Source organism: Phalacrocorax carbo, chromosome 2, assembly GCF_963921805.1.
Source record: "Phalacrocorax carbo chromosome 2, bPhaCar2.1, whole genome shotgun sequence".
In the NCBI taxonomy this organism is placed as follows: Eukaryota; Metazoa; Chordata; class Aves; order Suliformes; family Phalacrocoracidae; genus Phalacrocorax; species Phalacrocorax carbo.
Window position 1 is genome coordinate 38,640,657 of NC_087514.1, and position 24,082 is coordinate 38,664,738.

Consider the following 24,082-nt stretch of genomic DNA (forward strand, 5'->3'; position numbering starts at 1 on the left):
TGGCACTGTGCATGACGGCATCGCACTCTTTTTTATGATGCTGGCTGCAGGCACGCAAGTTTCAGATGGGAGCTGCTTTTCTCTGCTTCTGTCATAGAGTAAGACTCTTATTTTTCACTTATGCTTTGGAGCACTGGCAGTCAGAGATCATCATCATTACCATGAGCAACAGGAGGTACACTTCCTCTTGATTTTATATTTAAAGTTCTGTATTTAGGCAAACCAAAGTCTTTTATAATAACCATGGGAGCGCTCGTATGAGGCAAGTACTGTTCATGACTAATATAATATTGTCTGTAACACTGGTGAAACCTTTTTTGTAAAACTTTTTTTTTTTTTGAGAGGAAAACCCAAGGGGCCATGACCAGCAATTTCTAAATTGAAAAAAATGTTGAGAAAACTTTTTAGAGAAAATGCCATTAAATCCATCTATTTGTAAGCGTGTCTCCTATATGCAAATATCTAATGTTTAGTCACCCAGCTGCACCATTTACATATTTTCTTTCCTCCTAGTATTTTGTGCACTTAGTGAGCGACCCTGTACCACATAGGTAGAGTAAGATGCTGACTATCAGTCAACATATAAGCACGTTCTCTGGAAGCAGGTTCTCTTGAGGTTATCCAGTTGCTCACAGTTTGATCTGGCAGGACACTTTGAAACACCCATCGCTTGTCACATAGTAAAATTTGGTAAATGTGTGCTTGCAAACGTGCTCAGTTCTGACTCACCCATTCTTTTAATATTTTTGCATCTTTTACTCCTGTCTTGAAAGATCAAAACTGAAGAAAAAAAGATGTTTAGCATCTGTCATGCAGATAAGCGTATTGTACGAGGTGGTTTTTATCTCGTGATATGAGAGAGGGAAGAGGACAAACAGTGGTACACAACGAGCAAACCCCTGGGATTCAATGGCACTCTGTAATCAATCCATTGCCTTGCAGGAATACACAAACCTCTTGGTAAGCTTTTCTTGTTGTGAGTCCAAGCTGATTCAGACAGGACATGTAAAATGTTGAATGGGCAGTAGTTTCAGCCTGATTGAGTAAAGATGTAATTCTAGTGGGATACTTGGGATTTTAATATGTCACAACAAAGAAAGGCCAGTGAATTGCATTGCGTTCACCATTTTTGCCTTGGTCAGCCTTCCTCCCACCATTCTGAGGCAATGGCATCAAGTATAAAAAGGATATTGTTTTCCTGGATGAGCTGTGCTATGTCTGTTCCCTCATTGATCCTAGAGCACCTTGTCCTGGCTAAAGGACCTTCTGTCTTTCCAAGTGACGTGGAGCCTTATCAGTCTGCCTCAAAGGCACTGTTTGTTGCCCCCAGGTACTCTGACTTCTTCTTGTGCTTCATCCACATCTTCCTCAGGAGGCTGGGTGTCCCGCACAGGTTGCCTCCTGTCAATGGTAGGGAAGCTTCTGCTCCTGGTGGCAGGGTCAGGTCATACTCTGCTGTCTTCCTCCAGCGCTGCCCGTGGCTAGCAAATAAAGCAGATACGTAAAGCATTCATTTCTGTGGCCCTTCTCCCCTGCCTACAATCGCTAGCCATTGAAAAACAAAGGCTGCCTGTTTGCAAAGGTATGTCTGTGCCTTGCCTGTCCCTGGGACTGGCATGGCTGGGGTGAGCAGGGGCTGTGTGGAGCAGTGGGCTTGGACACTGCAGCTGTCCCTTCCCTGCAGTCCGCACCCCCCTTGGAGCCCCTCGTTGACCTGCTATCAGGGCTACAAGTGGGACTGCTACTAGCTGCATCCTCTGTAGCGTTTGCCACCAGAGAAAAAGCTGGTAGGTGGCCTGGGGAGAGAGCTGAGACCTTCCACCAAAGCCCCGGGGACTGAGTGGCAGCACCCATACTGGGTGAGCTCCACCTGGCCGAGGGGACTACACTGGCTGACGTTGGCTGAGGGGGGTATATGTCTCTTTGTACTAAGTGCGAGGACACTGTGACAGTGAGCTTGCTACTGTCCCTTAGGTGGCAATGGTGGCATCTCAGATATCACCTGGATCTGTGCCTGGGTTAACTGTCTACTGATGAGTGCCTTTGTACTATGGTCACACTGTTCCTGAATTACACTTAAAGACAATAAAGCTTTGTTTAGAAAATTTTTAATTACATTTTCTAAACTGCCTTAGGGCAAATATTATAGACTTCTTAAGGGGAAAATACTTAAATTTTGAATTTAAATGCTTTTCTTTCTAGCGACAAAGCAGAGCTGTAACTGGCGCTAGGGCGGCTGTATAAATGGCCATGGCTGATGATATAATCAGCATGTCCTTTAGCTGATTGCTCCCTGCCTTTGGGAAGCAAGTGACATGGCTTTACTATAAATCACTGAGGTTTTAGAGCTGTGATTCAGAGATCTGCAGCTGAGCACTTCTTTGTGTTTCTGGTGAGAGGGTGACCTGTGGTGGAGGTGCCCTGCCCCCTTCCCTGCACAGTAGCGCTGAACACGCAGCCCCCCAGGCTTGGCTGGAGGGGTGGGAAAGGACTTACTCGTCTGTCGGAGAGCTGTCGCCTGCAGGTGAGTCTGTGACAGCGGCCGCTTTCACTGTGATGTGGGCAACTGGCGATGCTGGGAACTGTGGGAGGAAAAAGCACGTCATTAGGAAATGTCACTGGTGAGTAGGGGCCCAGGGTTCATCGGAGGAAAGAGGCTGTTTTAGGAAAATGAATAAATACTGTAAATCTCTTAAGAGAAAGCAGGCTGGTTAAAGCATAGACTGGCCAACTCTTACCCACACAAATATCCATTGCTCAAGTGAACAGTCTTATTGAGCTCAGCACAGGGCTCATATGAGCAAGAATTACACCTCTCATCAAAGAAGGAAGGCTTGCAAACCTTTTTATTCCCTAATTTTTAAGCCTAGCTTCCCGAGGAGGTGAGGCTTTGTGCAGACTGAGCAGCCTGTCTCTTGCAGCTCTTCAAATTCAGAAATGTTTCCCCGTTTTGCTGGGTGCTGCTCTGTGGTATGGGGGGCCCTGGTTCATGCCCCAGTTCTCCCATGGCCCCACAAGTACCTAATCATCAACTTCCTCCTTATCTTGTTTGATCATAAATTGCCTGCTAGAACTGAGTCACATTTTACCATGACCTTTAAAGAAGTCATTATCCCACTCTACTCAGCGCTTGTCAGGCCACACCTGGAGTACTGTGTACAGTTCTGGTCCCCGCTATACAAAAAGGATGTGGACAGGCTGGAAGGGGTCCAGAGAAGGGCCACCAAGATGATCAAGGGACTGGGAAGCCTGCTGCACGAGGATAGGCTGGGAGAACTGGGTTTGTTCAGCCTTGAGAAAAGGAGGCTTAGAGGGGATCTCATCACCATCTACCAGTACTTAAGGGGCAGCTACAAAGAAGATGGAGACTCCCTTTTTACAAGGAGTCACATGGAGAGGACAAGGGGAATGGACACAAGTTGCTCTTGGGGAGATTCCGATTGGACACGAGAGGGAAATTTTCACATTGAGGACAGTCACCATTGGAATAATCTCCCCAGGGAAGGGGTTGACTCTGCCACATTGGACACTTTCAAGAGTCGTCTGGACAGGGTGCTGGGCCATCTTGTCTAGACTGAGCATTTCCTAGAAAGGTTGGACTAGATGACCCCTGAGGCCCCTTCCAACCTGGGATTCTGTGAGTCGGTGAACAGGCCACTGCCACTGGCATACCCTCCAAGATGGTAAGCTAAAGTGTGGTTGCCCAGAAACAGAAAAAAATGTCAGAAATTGTGATGTGCTCTTGCTATTTCAGCCAATAAACACACTTACGGATTTTACTGGCAATACCGAAAAATTTCATCATATTATTGTCACTACTGTAACTGCTCTTAAAATGCCTAGGGCTATTTCCTCTGGGGTTAATATGAGACTGGATACATTTAGGTGTGCTCTGCAAGTATCCCAAGACTTAAAGATGTTTGAAATCACTTTTGCAAGCATCCTTTGAAATTTAACTGGGTTAATTATTGGTAGGTGCAATTAGTCTCATTACACTGAATGATTAATTTTGACCCTCCTTCAGTATTGTACAGTCATTTTTCTCAAGTGTGTCCCAGCTACCAGCTAGCAAGTATATTGCATCCATCCAAAAGAACATCTGAAGCCATGAAGTTTCTGCAGTATGATCTGGCGTTGGTCAGAAACTTTTCAAAGGACTATTTTCTGTTTGAAAATCTAGTTTTTATAAAATATAGGGACCTTGAACACTGGTTTTTGGTAAGAAAAAGAAGGGAGGGAAAATGTTTTAGTAAAGCTGAGTCATTTTTAGCCAAAACATTTTGTCTGTCCATTACAGAACAACTTTTTGGGTTTTGTACGATGATTTTTTCCCATCAAGCCTTTATTGACATTTTTGACTGATCTGATTATCATGTCAGGTTGGCATTCTGGAGAATATGAATTATTTGATGCTTGTTCCACTGTAGAAATTAATTTTTTCCTAATTTGTGAAATTCCAAAACGAGGCTAATTCCTCCCAGCTCTTGCAGGTGGCTGAGCATCCAGAACAGGAGCCTGCCTGTTTCCATCCCACTGCCCTTCCTGGTTCCCTGCGGGGCAGCCGTCCTATGCCAGTCTCTGCTCCCAGCTAAGGATCCTCTGGCAAAAATCACGTCTCAGAGCCTTAACGAAGACTGTGAAATCTGTGCATACTGTGACAGACTGACATGCTGTTAATGTGGGACATGCTGACAGGTACTAGGTTTTAAGATGCATCAGACAGTGGTGGTTGGTCTTGCTGTATTTACTTACCAAAGATTTTCCATCCAACAGGTGATTACAGGACTTGGATGACTCTCGTTCAGTAATTCCCACTGCAAGGCATAAGAAACATGGCATTATTGGTAATTATCCCATTGACACAGCTCGTATTAAAAGTCTCTTTCCATGCAGTTAAACCCAGATATGAACAGAGCCCTGATTCAGGTTATAGTCCCACTAGATTTGGTTACAGCCAAGAGTGCAGAAGTTTCTTTACTATGATCACCTACTGTGATGTCAAAATAAGTGATTTTGGAATTGCTTAAGTCATTCTGGAAAGTCACTCAACTGCTTGCTCCTAGACTTTTAAAATGAGATGATGAACTGGCCTTAGCAGACCAAGCTAAGTGGGAGCCCTTCCCCCTCTGTGAACACTCGTGTATGTATATACAAAGAGTGGTCCCATCTGCTGCTCCTCAGCAGAGGCTGGTAATGCAGTTTTTGTGCCTCTTGGAGCCCCACTGCCAGGTTTGTCCTGCCTAGGAGATCATTCTCCTTTCTGGATTGCCCTGGGGAGTTATTCTTACCTGGGCAGAGATGTGTGCTCCATTCACCCCATCACAGGGAGGGATGAGGACCTTTCTGTATGCCCCTGGCTGAGTGGCTGTCCTCAAACCTGGAGGTTACCTTTCAGTTACAGTGAGCACTCGGCCAGTTACTTATCCATGGGTAAAGTGAACATTCCTGCTAGTGGTGCTGAGAAAACAAATGAGTGAGGGATGCCAGATTTTTTTCATAGAGCCAAACCACCCCATTTGGCTGTGGAAATGTGGAGATCTCTTTTTTTTTTTTTTCTTTTTTCTTTCTGTTCCTGGCTGTTTTTCATTCTCTGCTGTTTCTTAAAAGGATATTCAGGTAAGCGAAGAGCAAAGATCTACAGGAACACTAAGATTCACCAAGACAGAGGATAGAATATGATTCACAACTGCTGTGACCAATGGAATATAAATAGTGACAGCAAACATCAGAAATAGCCAATATGGAGATTACAGTGCTGTCTCCAGCATGAGTTAGCAATCAGAATTGTCGTCTTCTGGGGGCAATATTTGACCATGATAAATATCTTAACCAGCCTCTCTCTCCCCACTCCACCCGCCCCCGTCTCCCCGCCAGTGATTCCATTAGGCACCTAACTGTATCCCTCATGTCAAAGTTTAATTCGATTACCTCCTCTCATCTTGCATATTAGGTACTAACAATATTCAGCAAATGGCTCCAGGCATCAGTTCTTCAGCTAATGTCTGGGGTTTTTTTTGTTTGTTTGTTTTGTTTTGTTTTTGTTTTTGTTTTTGTTTTGTTTGTTTGTTTGCTCTTGTATTGTCTGATTCTTCTTTTCAGCCTGTCCCTCTTCTTATTAGGTATAGAAAATGTTCTGGCAAAGTTTTAGCAAAATATGTAAGGAAAAGTAAGTCCTTGTGGCTTTGGGTTCATAAGCACTTTTCAGGACATTGCTGGCTGGGTGCAGTGTGAATTCCACTTCCAGAAGGTGCTATGGATGTCCAGGCCTGGGACAAGGGTTGCTCTAAATCTGTTACTCTGACTTGCACTGTGTTTCCAAGATGACTACTTGTAAAAAACTGAGCACTTCTTTCCTGGAGAACAAGTGCAAGTTTTTTTAATCTATCCAACCTGTGAAGCAAAGCACAGCTTTGAGTGCAGTCAGGGGTTTCTTGTTCTGGCCTTCCACTACACATACTTGCCTTCCTGCACGCTGGAATGCCCTGTCCTTACGCTTTGATATTTGTGTAGGGTTTCTGATGCTAGCAATAAGTGTGCTGATGCTCTCATCTATGCTCTTGTTTGCACGTTCTTCACTTCCTCTGGAAGTTGAACTGTTCACTTTATGACCCAGATTTCAAGCTGTGCTTTACCAAATCTGAAGTCTCTTTAATATTCAACAGTACTTGTCTATGGAGCAAGCATGGAAAACACTACAGACACAACTATTTCCAGTGAGGAAGTTGAAGAATGTTTTTGAAGGGTGAAATTTATGTGGAGGTCACACTTGTAGAGAGATTAATGAAAACAGATGATACATATCTACACATATACCTTGCTCCATAACATATGCTGGCCCTCCAGCTGTTGAGAAACAGCTGGAGAAACCTTTCTGGATCTCATGGCACCCTATTCTCTGTGTACGTATTATTAATACAGTGTGTACTGAAACTGGACACTGCAGGACATCATGGCAAAAAGCTGTTTTTATTTTCATACAAATATTTGCAAACACTTCTACTTTCCTCCCCTTAAAATGCTAACTCAGTAAAGTCACGCACTCAAAAGTCATGAAATACCAGAATAGGACCAAAGTTGTTTCGTCCCCCCCAAGGATCTAGGCTAGAGATTCAGTCTCTAATTTGTGACCAGAAACCATTTTTCCACAGACTTTCTGCTTCACTTATACAGACAGTGCTCACTCAGAAAGCAGTTATTCATCCTTAGCTTTCATTTCTCTGGGCAGACTCCTATACTACTTCCCCACAAGTGAATCCTCTGAGGACAGAACTATTAATATTTTCACCAGCTTTTCTGTATTTCTGATCACTGTGGTCATCATCTGCAAAAATGTTTTATAAAAACAGCTTCTTCACCTCCTGGAGGACAAGGAGTTATGCCAGGGAAACAGAGGTAGGTATGGGGTTTAAGATCAGAAGTTCCTGGGACCAAGTTTTTCAGAGGCTTGAGGAGGATGCAGCACTGTTCATAGTCAAAGCACAGTTTTTAGTGCAGCAGGAACTGAGCACTCCTGGGTGTGGACTCAAGAGGTGTGAAGTAGGCACCCAAAAAAGGGGGATACATTGGCTGTGTGAGGTGATGAGCATCACTGAGGAGTCTGATGGCAGTGATGGACAGACCTTCGGAGCTATTGCAGGAGACACCCTGTAGCCCCGCAGCAGCTCTCTTGTCTTGTCCAGATGCTCCTGGTGAGTTTGTCCTGTCCTGTTCTCCTCACTCCTTCCTTCCACCCCTCAGTCAGTCCTTTTTGTTTTATTTTTTGTTCTAATTTAAACTTAGTTTCTTCCTCTCTCCCTTTCAGCATCACAGTTTCTTTACCCAATCACTTCCCTTTCTCCCTCTATAAGAACTGTTTCCCCCTTTTCTGCTCTTCTTTTTGCATTCCTACATCTTTTCTCCTGTTCATACCTACCTGTCATTCTTTACCTCTTGTTGCCCTTAACACCAGGGACCAGCAGTCCCTCCTTTCTCCCTCTGCTGGCTCTCTGCCACCCACTACCCCACAGCCGGTCCCAGCCACTCCTCCTCTTCTCCCCCCTGAAGCCCCAGCTCTTTGTTCAGCCATTTCTTGGCTCCAGTCCCAGTTTGAGATCTTTCCCTACAGTCTAAAGCTCAGCTTGGTCCTTCCCAGTTTCCCAGTCCCCACTCGTCTGGTCTGTGTTCAAATGGGATAGCTCACGGGCAGTGAAGTTGCAGAATGATGGGTGTGAAGAACATGCACCTTCAAGGTAGTATCTGCTTTACAGTTTTAGCACCTTGTAACAGCTAAATGTCTAATGTCTCTACCAAACATGTGCCATATAGGAATTTTTCAAAGGCTTATGACTTGACTGCATCTGGGTGGTTTTTCAAGGGAGAGCAAAAGATGCGTTTTTGATTAAAAGGCCACCCCTTGCCAAACTACATGGCCCTGTTCCAGCTTCGACCTTCCAAACATAACTCGCCAGCGTTGCAGGAGCCGAGTGGCCCGTCTATTTATGTTTACTCATTTCCTTGGTTTTGCATTGGCAAACTCTGTTTTTCCTTCATGGGTTCTCACGAATATGCTGAACAAGTTTTGGTTAAAAAAAAAAATCAGGTCTGTGGCTGACATCCAGAATCTAAAATTTCATCCCAGATAATTATGTTCTGGCAAGTTCTAAGCAGGGATCTTATATAAGAATATGACTCAGGCAAACTCAGTAATACGCAATCCATCATCTCTAAAATACTGTCAGCCTTTGGAAAGGGAGCATTTATGACTCTGAATAAAGGGAAAGCTCTGCAATGCCACAGTTGTTATCTCATTAATTCCACCAGACACTTTAAGCATGGAAGTATCCTTCACGTATACAACAAAGCACCTGCTTCGCTGCAAACTGGAAGACTGCACTATCTAAAAATGTTCTGAAGCCACAGAGGAATAAAGTGACTTCTGTGGACTTACTGTGCTGGGCAGCGCCCGTGGGAGGGCAGGGTCCCCGCGGCCCACTCTGCAGGTGGCCCAAGCCCCGCACCTTGTCTTCACTGTACAGAACCTGGAGGAGGTCACCCTGGTGGGGCTGCAGCTTCTCTGTCCTGTGGGGCCGATGATCGGATACAGCTACCACCTACAGGGAAGAGGTAAAACCATCCCGTTACACCTGGCCTTGGAGATAAGGTGGTCTGTCAAGGTCATGGGGGAGCAGCATCACACTTGCTCTTCCCACTGCTTTACTGTCATCCAGAGGGGATTTTATTGGGTGGGGACTGTGGGATTTGAAGGGTTTATTTTGTTTGGGTCCTGCCTCTGTGCATAAGATGTATAAAAGTATGGGAAAACCAAGTGTGGTCTCTATGGGACACAGCTACTCAGTTGCACCTTTCTCTGTTCTCCCCAGGAGACTGAAGTGTGGTCCTTTTCAAGATCTACTGAATAGCATATGCCTTTGAGACAGCTCAAATTTAACTCCTTATTGTGTCGTATCTTGGGGAATCAGTTAAACTTATGCAATGTGAATTACTAATGCTCTTTCTTCACGGCCTCTCATGTCTTTTGGACTTATTTACATTTTATACCTGGTAAATGACTACAGAGGATACAAGGTGGTGAAAAATTGGCTCCTAGAGATTAATTTTCACAAACATTAGCTCATATAAACAAAACTCACCGAGTGCTGCATCTTTGAATATTAGGCCCCCTGTACCCTGAACAGAGTCCCTGAAAATCAGCATGAACAAAATCAAGTTCTTTTCTACATTGATCGTGACTAAGCCACGGCACTCACTGTGCTGCCACAGGCAACTGGGGAGGCCAGAGCTAATGACAGCTTAAAAAAACATGAGTAGGCTCCAAGCAGGTGGGTCCATCAGGACTCTTATCCAGGATGGTCCAGAAACAATTTATTCAAGAAGATTAAAGTCCCGACAGCAGAGAGTGTTTCATACTTTTGTTTTTTTTTGTTCTTCTCTGAAGACTTGCTACTGTCATACTAACAATGATTTAAACAGGGCAAAGATCCAAAACAGCAAGGAAAAAAGACACATGGCAACTGTTCCAACTGTTTCCTGTTAGACTTATTTCTGTTGATCTTATGTCAGAAGAACAGGAGAAAAGCAGTTACTGGCATCTAACTGATGACTGATAGTTGCCATCTACATGTTTTATATATAAACACAATTATTTGTTCTCAAGACTGAGACCAGCAACTGACCAGTACTCAACTGGTGTAGAAAAAGCCTTAATTCTACCTATTGCTCTGCTTTCTAACCTACACTCAAGAAAAAACAAGACTGCATTTAAGCATGTCCCTTCATGCAAAATTGTCTATTTTCTTTAAGTAAGTTTTAATTAATTTTGCCATTAATCTGCAATATTCTGTGTACATGAATTTTACACAGATATATAAACACATGCAAATCAATGTTTTCTAAAACAGGAAGAAAGAAAAACCATAACCTGACCACTTTTTACTCTTTTGACTCTATGTATCCTCAGGAGTCTGGAGTAGGCTACATGACCTGGATCTTATGGACCAGCAGGACAAGGAACAGCAACTGCCCAACAGCAGGCACAAGTGCTGCTGGAAAGGACTGGTGAGGCAACCAAAGCCTAATCCAAGACCTAAGAGGGGTTTTCTCTTAGTTCTGTGGATTTTGGCACACAGCCTAACACAATCCCTGCTCCATAACACTACTTAAGGACGTGCCCAGTATTAAGTTAAAGTCAAAGGGACTACGGGTGTTCTTGAAGACAAGCACATGCTAAAGGAGGCTGCGGCTGGGGCCTAGCTCTACTGGCCACGAATCTGGTGCTGCCAGAGCCGTGCCTCAGCATTGCTCCGATAATTCAGAAACGAGGGTGATGCTGGTGGTGGGAGGCCTCCTGTTGCTGCTTAAGCAGTTGCCATTGTCTCTCTCCCAGCTGTCCCTGGACCAGTTTCAGGACCTCCCCATCCCTCTGCAGCAGCTCCTCATGTCCACGCATGGGTATGCAGCCCACTGCATTGCCCTGACTACCTGAACCACGCAAGCTGCTTACCAGAGGCATTACCCGCCATCACCACAGCGACAGTGGTGGAGACACCTGTCTTCATTACGAATGGTGGTGGCTGGCAGGGGTCTTCTCATGACAGCCCTTGGAGTCTGCCTGATGTGAACAGAGATCTTCCAGCTGTCAAAGAATGCTACAAAGCTCACCTTTCCCACCAGCTCTGGAAATATGCACAGTGCTCTTGGTCACACTGTCTTCTTTAGTGTGTGACAGAAAATGCCTGCAACCCTCTGCTACTGAGACACCTGAGATCGCTTCTTTTGCATGGTCATGGAAAGAACATTTTGGTAAGTAGGATGCTGGCTGCAATCACCTCTAATCCTGAAAGTGGCTTATTTGATCAGTGTAAACCACCATGAACTTGAAACTTAACATTCTGCCTATGCATTGCAAAGGATGAAATTTAGTTTGGGGAAAGGAAGCAGGATTTTAAAGTCCATTAATAGCAGGAATTATTTAGGTGCATTGCCTATGTTTTCAGGATTCCTTGTTACAAGTTGTATCAGTAATGCCAAAATGCCTTCAAGCAGAAGAATCTGTATAAATAAGTTGCAATGCCGTTTTCCATTACAGCTGGAGACAACAATGCATTCTCTACAGCACATCTTCATTTAACATCTTTCTTGGCAGCATTTGGCTGTAATACACTTTTGGAGTTTCTTATCTCCTAATTCAAGATTTCACTGTGACTTTGGCTACCTCACCCATTACTGTAATATGTAAAGACTTATCTAGGTCAGGAAACTAAACCTGCTGTAGCGCAGTTTTGATCTAAACTGGAGCTGACATTTCTCTAGGGTACCTAGGGTAAGGCAGAAGGATTAGCTGGAAGTCACTTTTATTTTCTAGATGTACCAGGGAATTTAAATCTGTGTGAATGGCAGAGTCAGCCAAACTATGCAGAATTAGTAAACAGTTCTCTAAATAACTACTGTTTTTAGAACCTCTAAGTTCCTTGACCAGCTCAGTCTGTTTGCAAGATGTTGACTCTGAATTCAGAGCTCAGCAAAGTCTCTTTTTTGTGCATTTTACTGCCTGGCACACCCACTGTTGGAATTAGCTGTGTTAGGCGGGGAGCATGGAGGATGCAGGAGGGTTGCAGAGCAGTGCAGACGATGTTCCAACAACCCAGCCAGTGCTCGTTGACCCAAAATCCCACTGCCAAACCAACAACCAACCAGAAAAGGTGACAATTAAACATCTGGCTTTGGATAAAACTCTGAAGCTTAGAGGCTGAACAATGAAATGCTTGTTAGTGGAGGAAATACCAGATTTGTAGAGTTAAGCTCTTTTTGATGGTCTAATGCTGATCTAATTTTTAATGTGGCAGCACTAGCATGCACAGAGGGAGTTGCCAGTTTTCTATAACGTAGCCAGGTACTGGTGTCCAGACAGTTCTACCCAAAGGATTCTGGGGCTAGAAGTGCAAGGGAAGGGAAGGGTCTACTAACACTAACTCTTAATAGTGCAATAGGAACTGCAAATAGGCATATTATTGAAACACTCAATGGGAAAGACAGAAGGTGTTTCCCCCTTTCTCTCACCCTTCCACAGCCGTGACCATGAGTTTGGGATGGGCTTTTGAATGTGATGAAAGTTACCCCCCAAGGTCAGTCATTTGAATGTTAAGTCACTTTATGGTACACTGCTTGAGTGTTTCTGCTGCGAAAAAAAAGGTCTGGCAGATGTCCATGTTGCTTGCTATTTTCGCCCTTGCTGAGGATTAAAGTTGTGCATCCACTGCAGTCACCAGAGCAGAAGATGTCATGTTAGCTGAGGCATTTCTACAGCACTAAGTGCAGGTGCAGACATAAAAGTGAAAAATAATCATTCTGCTACTTTTCTGTGGGTCTAGAAATTGGTAATCACAACTTCCTCAGAGGCATGTATATTCCAGTACGTGCAATTTATCTGAATGCTTGTGCATGAGCTGCAAGCAGCTGCCACACACTGAAGTCTAAGAGTTGACTGTGCCAACTGCAATTGTTTGAGAGCCTTGCTTGTTTTTTTTAGCTGGAGCTACAGACCACTCCTCAGGCTTGGTCATCCTGGTGCTAATATGGTGATGCCTGCATCATGACTAAGGGCCAATCAAAGGACGTCTTTAACTGGGGTCAAGAAAGCCCCAAAGGAAAACAAAAATCCTCTGAAAATACAGCAATAAACCAGGGACCTTCTTATCTTGTTTCCTTCCACCTTTATGAGTATAGTGCTGCTAGAGCAGCTGATCCAATCCAAATTATTAGAGGCTCCCATTTAGCAGAAAGAACAACTATCTATCTGCTGAGATTCAGAACATGATAACAGACATACAGTTGCCCTAGATTTCAATGAAAGCTAGCTGAAAATTTTCTAGCTGAATAGTTCTGTGAGAAAATTCTGGTTAGAAATCTGGGCATTTTGTTGGAAAAGTATCTACTTTGTCAAAAAAAAAAAAAAAGAGATAAATTATCTGAGCTTTCTGGTTTTTTAAGTCAGATTGGTTAAATTTTGGTTTGGACTTTTCTGCTCTCTTTATATTACATGGAAAACAAAATATACCAAAGGCATAACAAATAAAAATGGGGTGTCTCAAAATGGTATATTTTGAGTAACACTCCAGCACTCTGACTTTCATCGTCATTTGGAATGAAGAGTCATTTTGAAACCACAGCCTGAGTTACAGGACAAAAATAAGATTTTCACAATTTGAGAAAATACACACGTACATAGTTTCTGCCCAAACACAACAAGCATGTTATTGACTCTTCCTAGCAATCACTTCAGGCAACCTGTGAAGTATTGGGATCCTGTGATCCACTTTAATAACCAAGAGAAGGGATGGGAGTGAATGTGGCGAGGCTTTTTTCAGTGCATGAGTAAGTGTGGTAAGCAGGGGGGACCTACTGTGCTGTGGGGAGGTCAGGGGATCAGCAATACAAAGAGTGGGCTGTTTACAAATGAGGATGGGGCTAGGAAGTGGGATAAGGCATGGAAAACAGAAGGACCATGGAGCAAAATATTTCAACAAAGTGCTAGAGAACAGACAGGTCTGTAGTGAGACAAAACGCTTTGTCAGAAGAGTCTCAAAGCTTGTAAAAAGTGCTTTGATATGCAGAAGAAAAAGAGGCTGTCATTCCTGCAAGTCAGAACTGGGATAAAAGGATTGTGGAAGGGGTTGTGAATGGTTCAGGTGGATTTAAGGAGGGAAAACTCTCTCTGAAGACAAGAAACCTCATGCCCATGTGTCAAAGTGTCCAAACTTGGAAAATGTTTTCTCAGAGCATAAAAAATGTTCAGTTATTTGAATGTGGGGGTGTATATCACCTGTATGAGGTGGGTAAAGGTCCAGCTGAGCTGGTGCATTGCAGGTGAATCAAGGACAGGCAAGCATCGCTGCGATCAAGGGACAAGCATCCTCCGGTGGCTCTCTCAGAGCCATCTTTTTGAGTCGAGGTTACAGTGCAACTTGGTGTTTTTCTCCCAAATTTCCCAGGGAATGGGATACTGGCTTCTTGATTAACGTGTATATATATTGATATGAATTTGTTTGCTTTTGATTCCTGCTTGTCCCTCTGGCACTATTGTTAAGGCTTTATGGATAAGAATTAAGTCTGTGATTCCCTCAGATGACCCATGTTGATAAGCTGCTCTGTTCATTTTGACTGACTCTGCACAGCAAGACCGTATTTTCTGAAGTTTCAAAGTGCTTCTGTAAATAAACTGTAGCTTTACAGAAACTCCCCTTTCTGTTTCCCACCCCACTCCCTGCATCAGACAACAACGCACTTTGCCTTGAAAGATCTGCTTCCCATTCATCCACAGCATTTTTAAGGATAAATGTAGCCAACTAAAATTAAAAAAAAAAAAAAAAGAGGGAGAGAAAGAGAGATTATTCTTACACTCTTTGTTAGGATGTGCTGCGTAGGTTTGGCTCGTCTTCGGGCAGGACTGCTTGCTGTGAAAAGAAGAACAGAAGCACAGTCAGGGTGCAGCAGAGGTGGACAAGATGAGGTTTCACCTGCCTCTAAAAGTCCTCCATGAGAATACACTGGGGGCACAGGGGGGAAGGGGAGGAAGAAGAAAAGGTTTAAGGAGGATTCCAGCTGAAACAACACAGAAGAAAGTCCTTTTTAATGCCATGTCAGAGACCATGCTATAGCTATACAACACAGTCATCTGTGTTGCACAGGGCAACAGCCTTCCCCAAGTTTCTGCACCTTCCCATCAACTTGCAGAAGGAACTGTCCTTCTCCATCCTGAGTTTTGATCTGACCTCCCACCTGCCAATGTTTCAGAAGGAAATGAGCTTCTCTTTCCATCCAGTCACCTTCAAACATGACTAATCTATACATAAACTTTGGAGAGACCTATCATTTTATCTAGATAGGGACTTTCTCAATAAAGTTAAACTCCTTCCTGATGTCATTTCACTTTACTGCATGATGTCCAAACACAACACTTGCATTAAGCCCAGTCTTTTCAATCCTCAAAATGACCCATTTAGTTCTTTAACTTGGGGCATTTTGCTTAAAGCCTGTTTCTCAATTTTATTTCTTAGACCCAAGAAGACACCAAAATCATAGGCAAAACAGAATCGCTAGCCACTAGACACACAAGATGCCAGGCCCATAAGCTAAGCTTTTGACTGGACTGAAGCAATCAGTTCTGGGTGAGCAATTTTTTGGGACAAAGCGAAGATTGTTTAAACACTTATTTCAGTTTGACTTGAAACTGGCCCAAAAGACTCTGTCTTTCAGACATACTCAGAGATACTCCCAGTTCTCCCACTTGTCATAGGTTACCATTTGCTCTTTAAAATTATTATCCTCTCCTGTGTTCAGGCTACAGGAGCTACAGGATTTAGCAGCCAGTGAAGGAAACAGGCCTGCAAAAACCTGCCAAATTTGGACAATTAACTCAAATTCTAAAGGCTGACCCTGAGGGCAAGGCACATGAATGTGGGTTTCCTATTCAGGCTGCATGTATAGTCCAAAGGCTTTGAAGGGCCAGGAAGGCTTGTTATGGGATGACAGGTGACTCTTGCTCTCCAGGTAAGCTTTCCTTTACATTTTTGGCATACATCCAATTCCAGGAGTTGCAGTGCTTATCTCTGCTATGTATTACTGTTTGCAAAGAGTTTTGAAGCTGTGGAAGCAGCTGGAGGTCATCCAAGACTGCTTGTCACTGCAGCCAAACTCCTCTCCTCTGATGGCAGGAATAACAAGCGACTGGGCTTTCCAGGGCTCCGGTACAAGCAAAGCTGGCAGCGGGAGCAAAGTCACTCTTCCTAGACATCTTGTGTTTGTCTAAAAGCCAGCCCTCAACAACCCAGTGAGCATGTAAGTGCTGACCATTAGGACCCCACTGCATAGAATTGAAGTTTTGGCCTATGCTCTGCCCATAGTGAAACAGGACAGTAACGCAGAAGGTGATCAGGCTTGTCTGGGGTCCCTGCCAGCGACCCACTGCAGCACAGGCTACTTCCACACTGAACTCATCACAAGCGAGTTATCTGCCTGTATAGAGCCTGAGAGTGTGCTAAGCTGTCAGTTCGATTACGGTCTGTTTTGCATGGTGTGCTATCCTCAGGGATCCCTACTGCCTTCTCCTGCAGGACATGTTTTATATTTTAAACCTTGCTGAGTCTGGGATGAAAAACAGACAAACAAAATGAAGGTGGGTTTTTTCCTAGGAATATGTTGTAACTTGTTTTTGAAGCTGCTGCATTCACCTTTACTTCTGGAATTTCAGTGTGTGATGACTAAACTAATTGCTCACAAGCAAAACACTCAAGTGCAGAAGTTTAGTGATCCAAGGAATTATCTTCTTGTCTCTCTGGTATTTTATGTATTCTACTGGACACTGTGAGGAGCACAGTTTATATAGATTTCTACCAGCAGCAAGTACTGCTGTGCTGTTACTGGTATGCAAGCTGGTGCACAAGGAACAACACATGCACCTAACGATAATAAATTTGTGTATTTTCAGAGTATGTATGATCCACAGTCCAACACTGCCTGTCGCCGGCCAGCGGGAGTGGCAAATGGCTTGCAGGGGCTGAAGAAAGGCAAGGCATGGAAGGGAAGTTACAACACCAGCAAACATGCAATTACTTGAATGGCCATTGAACGAACAGTGAATTACGGAGGTAGCCAGAAGTGACCCACTTACACAGGAACACAATGGGAGCAATGCAAACAGTGGGGCTGCAGGGCTCTCCCTGCAAACACGATTGTCTGCGGGGAGTGGGAGCAGGATGATGCTTCTGGATTTGCCTGCAAAAGGATGTTTGTATGTCCAGCCCAGCTCTCGGGCAACAAAAATAATTACAGTGGTGGTTAACTTTGTCATTTCCACTTATATTCTGAAATTAAGCAGCTGAGAGCTCATGCTCGCAGCTTGCAAGTAAAGATCTGATCTGGCCCCACAATTTGTTTTCCCTGCTTTTACCTGCTTTCTTGTTGCTGAAATATGCAGCCATTGAGTTTAAACTAATTTGTTCAATCAAAGGCAGACTGGGCTTTGTCCGGTTCTTACTCTTCATTACAAGCAATTAATGTTAATCATGCATTCATTTCCAGGGCATGGCTTTGGAAATGTTCCACTTATTGAGCCAGCAGACTTAAATTCAACATTCATGCAGTTCACCCAGTTCATCTGAGCTGCTAACTGCTCGCAGAACTTCATTTTCTTTTCTATTACACAGAATAGCCACACAGTTGCAAGCTGTCACTTTAGCAATTACCTCATAGGTATACCAACACCGATTCCAGATCTCCCAGTTTTGCCAGAGCAAAGATTTTACACAGCCACAATGTGGAAGCACCTGCACGGATTAGCTCCAGAAACAAGCAGCGAGCGCCGGACTGCAAGCAGAGCACAGCACGGCACAGCAGAACAGATGAGCTGCTCACTTCCGAGATTTCCCTGATGCTAAACACCCCATCCATCTAAAAGACAACACCGTAGCGGTTGTTACAGTTTTGATGTACTCACATTTGGATGAAATCACAGTGGTGAAGACTTCTAAATTTTCGTCGCTGCAGCTGTAAATCTGGTGCATTTTCCACCTCCTCCTCCTGACTGCCTTTCAGCTTCATGCAACCGCTCTGAACTTCTGGTAAATAGGTTTCACTAATCCAATCTGGCTCTGTGATCATTGTCCAGATCTACAAAGGACAGACTGATGCTGTGATCTCATCTCATTCCATATTCTTCATTGCAACATTTTCTGCTCCCATCTGCCTTTCTATGAATACTATTAATGCAAAGATTTAATTTAGCTGTTACTTAAGCCTCTACTCAGATAGGAGCATTTTATTTTATGTCTCCTTTTACCAGTTTGGTGAATTCTCTACAATAAATGGCTAATAATTAAAGTCTGTTCTGTGCAGCCAATGTATAGGCAAATAAATGTTTGCAGATGCACTGCAAGGATTTTTAAAATAAGTTGGGTTAATACTTTACGTACACATTTATCATAAAAATTTGCTCCTCCCATGTAATGAGAAGATGATTCTAGGTATATGAAGAAAAGTATTTTATGCTTTACCTTTTAAGTTCATAAACTAGTACCTGAATACTGGGCACTTCAGTGTAAAATTTCAAATGCAGATGACTAAAGAAGGGCACATCAGGCAGGTGTATGCAGGTCTCTATGCCCCTACACTTCAGTGGCTGCAGAAGTAGGGCAGGTGGTTCAGTCATAGATGGGTTCCTACATGACTTGATGGTTCTGGGGCCTAATTCCATGTTTATGCAATTCAGTAAAGGGTCTTCTTGCGAAAGCTTGTCATTCCTTAATGCTCCCATCATAAATTGTTCCTTTCCACATCTAGGAAAATCAGCCCTCTCAGCTTCTGGTGACTTACTACTGCCATGGACACCTACGATGATAGAAAATTTTGGCTTGCAGGCTCCAGCAACTGATGTAGCAGTAACACTTTCAAGTGTGAATAATGATATTAAATTATATCAGACTAATGAATAGCCTTCATTACTAGCACGTGTGTGTAATTAACACAAAAACTAGTGCTGTCTTCTCCTACAGATGCCTGCCACCAACAGTCCCAGATGGAAAGTGCCAGCAAACATGAGCTGTCACTCTCATATTCGTGTAACGTTTCTTATCTGAACAAATAAATATTGGTCAAATACACATCCTGAGCCTGGAAGCCTTTTGGTTGAGTGGAAGGTGTTACTATTTCAAGAAAGAAATGAGCGAAGAGAAGCTGGTATCACTTGTTACCTCCCAGGGCAGCCTCCTGCTGTCCAGGGGCAGCAAAGCCATTGCGGGGCTGGGGGCATTGTCCCAGAAAACCATGCCGTGTTTGAAACGGGCGGTGGAGCGGCAATATAATCAAGCAAAAGTTCAATTAGTTTTTGATTTATTGCACCACATGTTCTACTTGTATGACTGATGTCATTAACATCAGGCTCGGCTGGCGCGTTCATCTGTCCCTGCCCGGCTCCCTCTGAAGGGGCACACACTCAACAGATGGGGAGCTGCACGGGCGCAAATGCAATTGTTTATCCCCCTATTGTTCCTGTGTCAAGCAATCAAACTAAATCCATTACCCACCGAGAAAAAGATCAGCGCACCGTCCATTCAGCAGTGAATGGAGCAGAGGCGGTTATGCAGGGAGGCTTTAAAGCTTTCAAAAGGATAAAAAAAATAATGAAGAGCAACACTGAATAGTTGATGAAAAAAAAAAAAAAGCTCTAACAAATCTAACCCACCCTTTATTTCACCTTTGGATATTGAGAGTCCTGTAAGACGCACTTTTGGATCTGAGTCATTGTTTTCCTAGTTATAGGTATGACCTAAAGATGTTTTTATATCATAGCTGGAGTTTAACATTAGAACAAATATTTGGTGTGTCATCATGTTGAGGGGTGGTGGGGATGTGGAAACTGAAGCGAGATTCAGAAGCTGGTTACAAGCTGGCATTCGTGGCTTTGTAGGTTAGGCTTGGAGCAGGTAGGCTTTGAACATCTATCTTTACAAGGGATGTGATGCTCTGGGGATGAATCACCCTCTGTGCAGAGCCTGACAAAAGGCTCTCACATCACTTCTAGTCAGAAAAATAGGGCTCAGGAGGGCCAATATAATCTGTCTCATCTAGGAATTAATTCTCCCTGTTCACAAAAGGGAGTTTGCTGCTTCATTCTGCCCAGAGCTTACAGGGTGGTTAAGCACTGTGAATGTCCAGGGTTTTGCAGAAAATATTAGTGTGGCTTCAAGAGAAGGACTGCGCATATTAGGATACTTTTTTCCTAGCTGTCTGTGAATTATTTTGGATAAATGTCTTGTTCTAGTTAGCTACAAAATAGGTGTGATAATACCTGTAAGAAAGTGTACTACCGAGCTCAAATGCATGCAACCTACTGAAGACTTGCAGAAGATAATCCCCACCATGTCCAACCAAGGGACTGTTTGCAGAGCCACATCAGATGATTTCACACAGTATCGCCCTCCAGCTCCCTACTGACCTAACGAGTTCAGTCTGTGGTGGGAGCAGGAATCCTTTTTTTATTCCCCAAATTGTGTAAAATATCTAGAAACTAGGCTCAATTTTTTCTTGCTGCTAAACACAACTAATAAGCTATTAATTTAATTCACATGGTGTCACTGCAGCCATGAGAAGACCCAAAAAAGTTTTTGCACTGGGGTACATCTTTGACTGAAGACTCCCAAGCCAATACGTGGAATGCAAATTCCTTGCTGTGGGCTGTGATTATCTCTGTTTACCAAATACCTGAACTCCCAGTGTTGTCAGTAAATGATCAAAACATTCGCTGGTGGAAGAACATGGCAACTAAAGGTGAATGGGGACAACTCAGGACACAAGACAGACATATGGTGTCTGGCAAAACATCCATCAAACTGAACTGCAGGTCTAGGACAAGGATGGTATTTGATTCTTGGGAATGTGGGCAGAAATGAGGGAGGAGTGGAAAAGAGGAAGAGATGTACGCTGAGGCTGAGGTAAAAACAACTAGTGAAAAACGTCATAAGGTGCAGTGAATCTTGTCAACATGGCAGAAAATCCCAGAAGTTGGCAAAATGTTTCTCTGGGGAGGTGGCAACGGTGCTTTTCCCATGGGTTGGATCTGTTCAGCCACGTTTGGAAGAAACAAGTTTACATGCTTGTCCAATTTACCAGGTACACCAGAGTTGGTAAGCTTAAAAGGAATCCAATTAAAACAAATTTGAATTATGGTTACAGAAAAGGTAATTAAAACTTTGAATGATTTAAGAGAAGTATAAGAAACCTTATTTATCCTGGCCTTTGTAAACAAATGAATGCCTTTCCAGCACAGCATTCTCCCAGTGAAGTCAGTGGGAAGCATCCCTGCATATGCAAGGGATATTGCTGAGGGATTCCCTGGCCCACAGAGGACAGCGGTCTTCCCGAAGCAGGTCTCTGGCTTCTCCCTGCATCTTGCACCCTGTTGCATAAGAGGCGACTCTAATCCGTACTGAGCCACTTGAGTCTATTTCTTACCGTTAGCTGGGCAATATGATAAGGATAAACCACGGGTATTTTTGGAATAGGATTGCAAACCAGAAGTATGCACAGTTAACCATTTAAAAATAAGGTGGGATAAAACTATCCAAGCACGCTGAAGACATTTACTCTAGAACACTTCTGCATGATGCAATGCAAGTGGCATTTTTCATGGAAGGAAGATCGCTTTGTTTCATTTTAGGGCCACAGAATTGCAACTGCCAATGACTGAAAAGTAAAATCAACAAAAAAAGGCAAAATATGAAGTGAGCTTCTCATACAAAATCTGTTATTTTTCTCTAAACGAAAGGACAGATATGCTATCAACAACTTCACCTCGTAGTCTGCAAAAGTAGTGCTGCAAGGCTGAAAGGTCTGTGAATAAGTGAAAATTTTTCAAAAGTAACATTTTAATTTGCATCTGGCTGGAAGGTGCTGTAACAGATTTTACCCAAATGGGAATAAGATCGAGGTGTTTGAAAAACATTCTGAATTTTACACTCACTATAGAGGACCAGGAGAGAGGGATGCAAGTGTTGTGCAGTTTGAAAGGGCTACTGCACAGACCTCTCTGCTAATCAGGAAAGAAAATACCAGCTAGATCTGGAAGCCAATGTGAAAGCATCCCACACTAGTTACAGAAAGATACTGCAGGATCCTGAGGAAAAAAAAAAAAACCAAACCCACAAAAAACCAAACCAAAACAAAAAACCAAGCCTGGTTGGCTCCTCTTAAAAAAAGTTACATATAGATAATTGGACATTCACCAATTTGCTCTAAGCTTGTAAAACACACTTGAGTAAGTCCATACAATGATTAGCGAGAAGCACAATGCCCAGCACTGCAAGGTTCAAGTCCCGCAGAGCTTGTGCCAGCAGCAGGGATTGCACTGAGACAGCATTAAAGCTAGGGCCAGGCTGAGCACGTGGAGGCTCAACAAGCTTTCATACACTGGTCATGTACTGGTAATCCACAGAAAGCATTAAAAATGTCAACAAAAGAGTGATATGTCCAAATTGGGCTGTGACAACAACCGCTTATTAAGATGCTGAACTTTAACTACATTTGTCCTTGATTAATTAATTTTTCAAGCTAATTGATCAGTGAGGTCTTTATTCCCCTGATAAAGAACAATCTTTTTTGGACGGGGCTTTTTTACTCCCACTTTTTTTCCTTTAAAACATTTTAAGATTATTTTGATTATTGACTCCTGATGTGAACATAACTATTTTTGGAGAAACAAGCACTTTAATTAAAGCTTGTCCTTTGGTTTCTGGATTTGTGCAGTAATAGTTCTCCTTCTGCATCTCCATATTACATCTTACACTGTACGGAGCAAAATCCACCGCCTCGGTAACCAGGCACAAACTACTTAGGGTTCCTCCCATGGATAAGTCTAAAGAATAAGGCAACCTGAACTGTCACCTTACTTGTCTCTAGCGTGTCCTCACGCAGCCACCAAGCTCCTTTTGCCACATGCAACACACGTGCTCTGTGGGATGAAGGTCTTTGGAGGGAATCAGATGTCATTGCCTCCTCTGGCCTAGGTTCTGCATGAAAATGAGACTAAATTTAAAACAAGGACCGTCATTATCGGCACTCAGAGACCTCTGTGCTAGAAACTTAGAAAACAGGACTAGGAAGGAGAAGCTGCACTAAAGGCACAGAGGCAGGATCAACTTTGAGTCCACTTTTGGTCCAGATTTAAGTTACGGTGCCTGCGAGAAGCAGCAAGATAGCACAGGAGGAGGTGGCACCACAACAGAGGAGGTTTTAGGACAGAGTGGGAGCACCAGTACGGAACTGCTGTGTCTTGGAAATGTGAGGCTTTTGAGGTAGCTTTTGTGTGACAAGGATGTTAAATGGGCATATACCATACAGCTATGAGTCTGGAAGGGGAAACTGGGGGACTCCCTCTGATGCCAACTGTGCTAAAAACAGTTTTGGAGAGATGAAGTGAGTTATCTTGTCTCACTGCTGGTTTGGTCTTTGGCCTCCCTACTGATGCTGCCAGCAAGGGTGTCGAAGATCTTCTCCTTTAAGTACCTGACTTGTTTCTAGGAATCTGATTAAAGCTGATCACCTCAGATAACAAGAGGAACTAATGCTGCAAATACATAGGAGAGGATTTTCAAGCTCATAAGCTACATAGAGGTCAGTCCTTTTCAAGTCACGCAGCCTCTGAGATCTTTGATTTTTGCAGAACTGATGATCTTTACTTGTCCTTCTCCCCTGTCCTATTAGCCTTTACACTTAACCACTTACCTCTATTAATTCAGTTCTGGTTGTAATTTGTTCAGCTGCATTCACTATTTGGCTCATACTGTACAGAGGTAAGTCTGGGAGAGAGAAATTCAAAAGGCAACAGGAAAGAGTTTTTGGGGGCTTTGCAATAGACATGGCACATTCTCCTTAATAACTACATAGTTTTAGATTCTACATCCTTTGGATTTTTACAATGTTTTGTAAAATGCATATTCTCATCTTAGATGTTCCCCTGAAGTCTGATGTTTCTATATCCTCTCAGCTTGGTCAGCCAAAAAGAGGTAGAATCCTAAATCCTAGCTCTTCAACTTTT

General features: G+C 43.4%; 1 protein-coding gene across 1 annotated transcript; it reads right to left on the reverse strand.

Annotated features, from left to right (window-relative positions):
* Positions 1–823: 823 nt before the first annotated feature.
* On the reverse strand, positions 824–23,845 carry VXN (vexin). The gene is made up of 9 exons (XM_009515115.2): positions 23,770–23,845; positions 22,935–23,054; positions 18,569–18,879; positions 17,990–18,162; positions 14,893–14,948; positions 8,927–9,089; positions 4,753–4,814; positions 2,497–2,582; positions 824–1,481 (listed from the first exon to the last, which is right to left on the reverse strand). The coding sequence occupies exons 4-9, from the start codon at positions 18,054–18,056 to the stop codon at positions 1,295–1,297; spliced, it is 621 nt and encodes a 206-aa protein (XP_009513410.2). The 5' UTR covers positions 18,057–18,162; positions 18,569–18,879; positions 22,935–23,054; positions 23,770–23,845; the 3' UTR covers positions 824–1,294.
* Positions 23,846–24,082: the final 237 nt, after the last annotated feature.